Source organism: Glycine soja, chromosome 4 (assembly GCF_004193775.1).
Source record: "Glycine soja cultivar W05 chromosome 4, ASM419377v2, whole genome shotgun sequence".
Lineage (NCBI taxonomy): Eukaryota > Viridiplantae > Streptophyta > Magnoliopsida > Fabales > Fabaceae > Glycine > Glycine soja.
The window spans coordinates 3,763,748-3,773,456 of record NC_041005.1 but is presented as its reverse complement, the minus strand read 5'-3'; the positions used below and the strand labels follow the sequence as shown (position 1 = coordinate 3,773,456).

At 35.9% G+C, this 9,709-nt stretch overlaps 2 protein-coding genes across 2 annotated transcripts; both read right to left on the bottom strand.

The window, feature by feature from the left end:
• Positions 1 to 1,322: 1,322 nt before the first annotated feature.
• LOC114408783 (protein PHLOEM PROTEIN 2-LIKE A10-like) lies at positions 1,323 to 4,838 on the bottom strand. Its single transcript, XM_028371946.1, has 3 exons — positions 4,432 to 4,838; positions 3,037 to 3,196; positions 1,323 to 2,908 (listed from the first exon to the last, which is right to left on the bottom strand). Exons 2-3 carry the CDS (start codon positions 3,105 to 3,107, stop codon positions 1,681 to 1,683), a joined length of 1,299 nt encoding a protein of 432 aa, XP_028227747.1. The 5' UTR covers positions 3,108 to 3,196; positions 4,432 to 4,838; the 3' UTR covers positions 1,323 to 1,680.
• Positions 4,839 to 5,020: 182 nt separating this feature from the next.
• LOC114408784 lies at positions 5,021 to 9,076 on the bottom strand. The gene is made up of 3 exons (XM_028371947.1): positions 8,330 to 9,076; positions 7,890 to 8,077; positions 5,021 to 6,159 (listed from the first exon to the last, which is right to left on the bottom strand). Exons 1-3 carry the CDS (start codon positions 8,877 to 8,879, stop codon positions 5,650 to 5,652), a joined length of 1,248 nt encoding a protein of 415 aa, XP_028227748.1. The 5' UTR covers positions 8,880 to 9,076; the 3' UTR covers positions 5,021 to 5,649.
• Between the last annotated feature and the right edge of the window lie 633 nt (positions 9,077 to 9,709).

The following is a 9,709-nucleotide window of genomic DNA, read 5'->3' as shown; positions in this document are numbered from 1 at the left end:
TGGCATTGTTCTATGAACGCTAGAGAAAAAGCATCATCCATTCAGCAGGACAGAGTAAGAGCATTGAAGACAAATTTATACCCGATTGACACTAGACTGGAATCATTAGATGAATAGAAGGCAACTGGCCCATTTCAAGGTATATCAGTCAAGAATGCTGCCGTATGGAAAATTTAAATCCAGCCCTATCTTCATCTGGGTGAAGTACATTTTAATTCAAATAATAGATAAAATGAATCTTAAAAATAAGAAACCTAAGAACTAAACATATGATTTCAACTTTATTATTTATCATAATTTAAATTATTTAACAATTATGATAATTAATTTATATTCTCACTAATTGTAAGAAATAAGAACGAGAGAACATGTGTGTGTCAGATAGAGTATCAGGTGAGAAGAGTAAACCTTGACAGCACAATCATATAAGTATAGTTAAGATTGTTTTCATTAGTTTCAATCTGGATCATCCATTTAAAAATTACGGTTGGGATTCGCTTTTCTCAAAGTCTCATTTCTCACTAGATATGCTTTCATATACAAGTGTGACTTCAAAGTAGGTTCAGGGGCAGGCAGATACATATCCAAACCCACCCTCACTTTTGCAAATTGGTAAAAACCCAAACTCACTCAGTCAAAGCATACTTCTCCATCAAAATCAAGGCATCAGATATGAGTAGCCATGGTTTAAAGATTTAATTGACATACCTAGAGAAAACACTCTGATTGTAAACTTCTGGTGACTCGGAAAGAGTATCACTGATTCAACAGAGTTAATTACATGGAAGAGTTCTCTCATGATAAAGACTTCTTAATTTAATCCAAAATAAACCATTGCAAGATATACAATGCATGAAAGAGGAACAATACTGATTAATATATATTAACAACGATGTAAAGATGTAAAGCATGCATAATGCTTGTGATATTCTTTTCAGAGAAGAATGTATTAGGGCACATTAACATTAAGTATGCAGTTTGCTGCTCATACAGTTATTCACAAATCCAAGTCTCGTGCACAAAAATCTGGAATTCTCAACAGAAAGAAGTGGATTCAAACTCTGTCAGATACATACCTGGCAGCCAGTTCCAGTTAGCAGTTGCAGAGAGTCAAATCTGCAATGAAATCTCAACTTCGTAGAGAAAATTCAATCAGATATGATTGTTGATTTGCCATATAAAAAAAAAAAAGAAGAAGAAGAAATGTACTCAAAACTGGGTTTCATTTTGATGAAGGGGGAATAAGATTAAGAGTACCAAGGAGGGAAGGCTAATTAGAAGAATATTATATATAAATTACAAGAAAGAAAGGAAGAATATTATTTAATCTTAGCATCAGCTAACAAAACCGTTATTCATATATTGCTGCAGATAAACAATCGTTAAATAGTACAATGATAGAGCAGCCTACTTTGTTTCCATTCAAGAAAGCGGTATAAAATAATTATCACAATTTTCAGGAGTGGTGTTATATGCATCCAGCATTGAAGCAATGTAAATTTGAGCAAGATGGCTCAAATCATTGCATTTCTTTTTGGGTATGGAAAAAGACTAAAAGTAGTATGACCTCAAATTTAATACTTGGAAACATATCTATGTTATCTAACTTAAAGATCTGATTTTGCTACCATTATATTCCAACGGCATTACAATTAAGAGGTTAGATGATCAAACATAATACTAAGCAGGCAAAAGAATCCTACTACCACCCATAATATGCAAATACAAAGCAAGACACAAGGTAAGAATAACCGATGACTTAGCTCCAACATATCTAACCACCTCCAGTCCTTTGCCCAGAACCTCTTCATGAACCTTACTAACACTACTCTTGAATCCATCTGATATTCTCCACAGCAAAAACGCCACAAATGACCTCACAGTTTCAATCGTCACTCTCCCAGTGACATCAAGCACGAACCTCTGGTTCACGGGCACCAACAGCGTTGACTTAATCTGTTCAAGCCACCCAACATCCTGAACACCATTAACTGAGCTTCCAATTTTGAGCTGCTGCAGAAGTGCCTCCTGTTTCAGGCACCCTTCTTCACTCACCGGAACAACAACAGGAGACACAGACAAATCCGAATTCGACCTCACACTCCGGTTCGTCAAAACCTGGTGAGAAGTTCTAACAAAGGTTTCAACAGCACCATTACACATGGAAACCAAAATCCCCTTCACATTCTCCTGGTGCTTCGGATTCGACAATCCGGCCAACATTTCGTCATAGGTATTCACATCCTTTGTCTTATCAAGAAAAACAGCAACAGCAGTACTCACAAAAGTCTGCACACAATCCCCTATAAGCTTCCCACACCTCTCATCACAAATCACATTCACCCATCCAGGAACATCCGATTGAGACCTCGTGCCGACGGATTCGGCATCGTAGAAACCCAAAACCAAGTTCCTCGCAAAGCTTCCCACCACAACAGACACAAAACCCGTTCCAGCCTTGGAGAAAAGCCTCTCCAACACCCTATCGGAGAATCTAGAAGCTTCCGCGGTGATTTCCGAAGGAATATTATCTTTGTTGCCGTTATAATCGTTACCCGCGTGTGATTTATACCCTAGAAAAATCCCGAGCGTCACAGCCTCGGAAAGCCTAGCCAGCGACGTTGAGAAGTCGTTCGATTTTGCGATTTTGGCTAACTGCTTCAAACTGTTGGGGATTTCGTCGGATTCGGAAGCGAGGAAGCGGTTCAAGTCGTTGGAGATAACGGCAACGATGTCCGCGGAGTTGGAAATTAACTCGGCGAGGGAAACGAAGGCTCTGAGGAGCTTGGCAATACGGCGCCGTTTCTGAGCGACATAGGGTGAATTGTAGGCAGCGTAACCGGAGGCACCGAACAAGGCAATTAGGAGAAGGTAGTTTTTGTTTCTTAGAGAGAATTGAAGACTCTTGCTGAGAAGCGGAAGGTCCATGGAAGAGTATCGAATGGCGGAAATGAAAGGGAGCAAGAAAATAAATACAGTTAGTTAGTATTGGAATGGTTGGAGGGAAAATAAATACCTCTCAACTAGCGCACTAACTTTGCTTTGGCTTTAATTGAGTTTCCATTGGCATCCATGAGATGGGGAAATATCTGATAAGCTTCGTTCATATGCCCTATACCGCGCCAAAGAAAGGGTTGTTCAACAGCTGGTCAACCTTCTCCTCGTCGTTTGTTGCAGCTAAGATAGCACAATACACCTGTATTCATACTGTTAAACTTCTAAATCAGACATTTGTAAAAAATAAAATGTTTTTTTATATAATTAATATTTTGGTATTTGCCATGTATAGGACAAATATCTATTTTATATAATCAAAATTTACATTAAATATGTATTTTTGAACATGTAAATTATATAATAGTTAAAACGTGTAATATAAAAAAAATTAGTATATAAATATCTTTAAGAAAAATGGATCTTGTACTGTGAAATGTTTTTATAATGTTACCTAATCATAATAGAGATAGAGATGGTAGTAGTAATGAAATGACATGGATAAAGAAAATGGTGATATGGTGATGAAAAAGGAACAATAACAATAGTAAAATTAAACTCTTAATAATGTGACTTACTAAGAACAAAAATAATAAAATTTCTAAACTAACGAGTGCAATTAAACTCTTAATAATGTGACTTACTATTTAAGATGTTATTTTTTTTTCCATTGTTAGATGGCCTCTAAGATGACTGTTGTTGCTCATCCACTTACACTTTATATTTTCCACGTTTAATATTTTAAAAAGTTAATATAAATCTCGATAAAAAAAACATTACAACTATAAAATTTAAAAGTGTGTTAATATATATATATATATATATATATATATATATATATATATATAATAATAATAATGATTAACATGATCGTTGGTAAATTTCTAAAACATAATGCATAATAAAAAGCAGGTCATCGTAAAAACTAGAGGTCTTCCTTCTAAATTGACAACCTTCGGTTTTTCTCATGCATTTGACTGAAAACTTTACAACGAGGGGGGAATCCGGCAGAGGTATATATACTAACAAGCAGTGTGAAAATCGATCCAGAGTCAAACAGGTGAATCACCAACTTATTCGGTTTGACTTACATTATATTAAAAAAAATTATATATGATTTTATTAATTAATAATTTATACTCCAAATTTATGTGACAAGCAATTAAATAACTACTAACTTAACTAGTAAGAAACTTTTTAAATAAATAAAAGAAAGAAAAAAACTAGTAAGCAACTTTGTCTGGATGCCTTTGTCCATTTCCAAATGACAAAAGACTACACGTGTTCCTCAAAAGCAGAGTACCAGAGTCCACCGTGCAAGTGTAACTTTCAAATTCAAACTAGCATAAACCAAATCCGAAAGAAATCTGAGTGCTCAGAAAAAATCAGCAGTGGAAGAAGATAAATATCCTGTGCATGCGAAGGAGAGATAAAAACCAGATCAAAGCCTCCAACGCCGAGACTAGGCGCTAGCGAGCTTCGGACTTCACCGAGTGTGCGAGTTCCTGCACCCAGACCGTGCGTGCGTCGGCGAGACGACTTAGCTGCTAAGGCTGTGCACCACTCTACGGCAGGGGAACTCTGAGAAGTGAAAAAGGCAACACCGCAAAACGCGCCATTTCCAAAGTGTTTTTTGGGTTTTTAATAAGGGAAGCTGCTCAACCGGTTCGGGTCCCATATCCGGCCGGGTCACCGGGTTTGAGCAAAACCGGCTTGGTCTCACCAGTCGGATCCAAAAGCTAATTCGGCCCAGCAAGGTTACCGGTTCAAGGTCGGACCGGTTTTGATAACTATGCTTACAGGACTATCATTTGATCCGATCATTCAAAGTTAATCAAATGTTCGAATTTTAGTTTTTTTTTAAGACATTAGTTAAAGAATAAGGATATTATGCAATATCCACAATTGGATTCGAGAAAGCATAACCTCCGGCAATTTTGCTGAGAAACAATTATTTGAATAAAGGCCGGAGTGAATACAAATAGAGATCAAATTAAAGTTATTAAGCATATCAAACATTTTGTTCTTTAAGAAAATAATTTTTTTTAATTAGAATTTTCACTTTAATGACTCTATAGTTTTCAAACACAGTTGACAGCAAGGCAATCAGCAGGACGACACCCAAATAAAGAAAGAAACAGAGAGAGCATCCCAAACCCTACTACAACCGCCAAAAATACATGAGAAAATTCAGTATCGATTTTTGACGACAAACAAGAGGTTTTATATACACTTCTTGCACCTATATGGCTATATGATGTACCTTCTGAAACAGAGCTGTCCCTCGGATTGAAGCACATATTTCATCCCATATTCTCATTTTGGATCTCTGAAAAACAGGGATTAAGCATTAAATCACAGTCTTAGCTCCACTCTTTCCTTTTCATTTGAGTTGTTTCAAAATACAACATCCACCTTAGAACCCATAGTCCCATAACAGATGTAGGGAAAAAAAGGATTAACAAGTTCTTTTTACACCTTCACGTAGCATCACAGCATTTTAGCAACTTCATTCGCCATTCATTATATACAAAAGAATGCTCCAGACACCAGCACTTTTGTTATTCCCAACATCAGGCAATCTCTTCATTGTTCTTGGTGCTGAGTGAGGATCTACTGATCCTAAAATTACGACAATCGTGTCTGTTTGAAGTTTCATATCACCTTTGAACCTGTACTGGAACTAACGGGTTTAATGCCATAATCATCATCCTCAAGATCACTGAAAGATATGTCATCTTCATTCACCATGGGATGAGTTGTTCCACCATATCCCCCTATATCAGAATCTTCCTCTGGCCATTCATCATCATCATCATAATCCTGAATAATAATTTGAGAGGGTCGACCACATTTTAGATCCTTGTTTTCAGTTTTAATAATTGAATTTTCCTCAATAACAGACTTATCGGTGAAATGCATTCCAGAACTTTCAACCATGTGCTTATCAGTCTCACAATCTGACATCATGGACAAAGAGGTTGTTCTATATCCATATGTCTGATTAGGCGTGTCATCAGAATAAGCATCATCCAATAAGTTGGGAGTAAAATCATCGTGCTGTGCCTTGTCTCTTGAGTAGGAAGCACTTCTTCCAAAAATTTCAAATTCAGGCTTTGTTTGTTTATGCAATTCCTGCATCCACATTGCTCTTGCTGCCATGACCTGCAAGTGTTAAAACTTAAAACTAAGACATAATAAAAGTTCATCTACCCATTAAAGTAGATATACAGTACTCATCTAAAAGTAGAAGTGCACGTAAACTTTGATGAACATTAGAGACCAAAATTGTTCATGATCAGTGACTAAATCAATCTAAGCAAAGGAACACTTAAATAAATAAACTAAATTTTCCTCATGGCTGAACAATAATAGATCAAACTCATTCCAGTCAAACTATTCTCTTTTTAAATTGTTATAAACATTTCAATCTGGAAGAAAAGATCCCTGTAACCAATTCAAATATCAGATATCCAATCATAATGCATAACTATATTGAGTCAAGAAGAGAATAAAACTTAAAGACACCTAATATATAAAATGCACATTTTTCTTCTCGAGGCTTACTATTTGTTTATCTATCAAGTATGAGATAATTTTTGAAGAATGTAGATTATAAGTACTACCAATACACGTGCCATCAAGTTCAGCACAGACAAAAGGATTACACATTTACAGCATCAGTGGTAATATCCTTTAATTCTTTTTCATAATAGAGAATCACGTGTGAATAGAATGAAACAGAATTTAGTAATTTTCCATGCCAAAAGAATCAAACATTGCTCAATATTTCTCACAAATGAGAAGAAAATTAAAAGAATAAAAAAGATTTTACAAAATGGAGCACATAACAAATAGATTTGCACTAGTCCAAAGAGAGAACAGAGATGGACAGGTAATGACCATATATACTTTTAAAACCAATTGTGCACCACAAATTAAAACTAACACAGACTCTCAATTTCATAGAAATTGAGATTGAGATTTAGAGTTTGTGTGTCTACCATTTCACCACCAAGGCATCTTGAAAGTGAATCATATATCATGAATTCATATCTTATATCTATCTAGTGTGTATATGACAAAGGTAGAGTGTTGGAATATTTTATTGATTGGTTATGTCATATAGGCCCAATAGTCGAAACAATAACAAGAATATTTATAGTGGAACATCTTCCACAAGGTAATGACAATATTTTTTTGAAATCTAAAGAAATCTCCCAAGTGAAATAGATATTTAAATATTCTTTAGATAACCATTGAGAATTAACAATGACAAAACCATTAAGAGACTGCAGTAGTTTCATCTTGTTAAAAGGCAAATCAGAAAGTAGAGTCTATGAATTCCAGAATAAAATAACTTGAACCACGAGAAGGACTTTGAATTGTATTTAACATATAAGCCTTTTCAGCTGAAATGATCAATTTCCATGACGTAGAAAGTTGGGCACTGAGCAGCAGGAGCCAGGAAGTGCCAGGAACCAATCAAATAAACGTAGCAGTAAGGTAACCTTCGCGCCCCGTAATCCATATCATTCAGTCTGGTTTAAAGTATTATTTACACAGATTACTTATATTTTATAACTATCACACACACCACCAAAACTTGGTAATACATTACCCAACTAATCACAAAGGATAATTAGTCATTCTTATCCGGTAATTTAATTCCCAACAGGTGACATTGAAAACCACCTATTTCCAAACTGTGAGCTTGCTCTTCCATCAGATAAAGATATTGGAACACTCCTTCCTAGTTCAAAGGGTCCAGGCAATCATAATTATACAAATAAATGGTGAAACCAATTTAAAATGACTTCGTCACCAACATCTCACAAAATAGGGTGATTGCAAGAGCAACATGAAAGCCAAAAGCAAAAGCCCATGTAACTTACCTGGGGTGTAGACAAAATCCCTGCGTCTTCCTTATTGAGCCTTGAATGCAAAAGAACAAAATACACTTTCCAGAAGTAACTTTCACTCATATGACAAGGGCACAGTTCAATTCTGAGCGCAGCTAATCTAGGAGTCAATCTTTCAACAACCGCAGCATGCTCTTGTTGTGCATCAGACATGTCAAAATCTATGAGTAGAATTCATCACGTCAAAATCTCAAAAGAATCCAATTAAACAATGCAACACGTGACCATATCAATTACCAAACACTAACACTGTCAATGTGTTTCCATCCAAGTTACGAAGGGATGTAATGTAACACGCTATAATTAATATTCAAGAGTGACCGATCTGTTCTATAACTGTAACCAAATTAAAATTCGAAATGTGCATTAATTAATTAATAATTCAGTGATCCGATCCAATAAAAAGAGGTTACCGTCGGTGTCATCTTCCTCATCAATAGGAAAATCCAACCACGTCTCGGGATGCATAGCAATGTTCATCGCGAAGACCAGCACCTCTTCGGTAATTCCAACCGCGCGTTGCTCGAGACCAAAATCCCCTTCCGAATCGGATCCCACCGAAACCGAATTAGAGTGATTGGAAATCGCAGCCTCATCCAATTGCAGTTCTTCGTTCGGAGAAACAGCGCGATGATTGGATTGATCGGAAACGAACGAAGAGGGATCGGATTGAGAATGAGAATGAGAATCAGATGGCGGTGGAGCGAGGAAGGAGGCCATTCCCCAAAATTGACGAGTTAGGGTTTGCTTGATTTCGTCGAGGTCCTCTTTGACTCCAGCACGATCTTGCGTTTCTTCGTCTTCTTCAGCTTCTGATCCGAATGCATTTTCTCGTGCCTCGTGTTGCTGTTGCGCGGGGTCTCTCGATGAGGTGGTAGGTGGATCCAGTACGATGTCGTTTTCGTCGTCTACGTCGCCATCGAGTCGGAGAGAGTTTGCGAAGGAACGAGCCAGCCATGACATTGTGTTTTTTTTTTATGAAATGTGACCTGTGAAAAAGGTTTATGGTTTCGAATTTTTGATTCAAGAGAGGGTAAAGGGAGGAGGTTGGGGGCGCCGATCAGGTGGTTTGTGCACTACGGTGGGCGTCTACTTTAATTAGACACGTCGCTCTAACTTCTTGTCACCGCCCCAACGAAATACGAAACGGAACTTGAAATGCAGATGAGACAACGAGGAAATCGACCCAGGTCGCACGTGCATATCAGTAAAATGGAGGCAAAAAATCAAGAGTCAGAAATTAGAATATTATTTTAAAATATTATTAATACGTCTTAATTTTTTTAAAAAATATATATTATAACTTAATTCTTAATAAAAAAATACTTTATTTATTCCTTAACAACTATAAGCCGTATAACATAATGCATTGAGCTACAAAAGTACAAATGCATGCCCCTTTTGCCTTCTTGTTTGTGTTTTTTTTTTCATATTTTTTAGAAACAATTCTGTTTAGGATTCAGTTGAACATCAAATGTAGATAATTCTCTTTGAAAACTAAAATTTAATTCCTTTTGTGAAAAATTGACCTTTTATGCTAAACTCAACTTCTACTGATTTTTTTTCTTTTGTATTTAGAACAATAATATATAAATACATATATATTTTAAATAGATATTACAAACAAATTGTTGACTTAAATGGAATTAGACTTAGTATTTTTAAGCAAGATTTTAGATTTAAGCCTTCTAAATGAAAAAAAATATAATTTAAAAAAGATCTATTAAAATTAATCAATCAAAATTTTCAAAACAAATTAAATAATAATAAAACTCACAAATAATTCATATCAA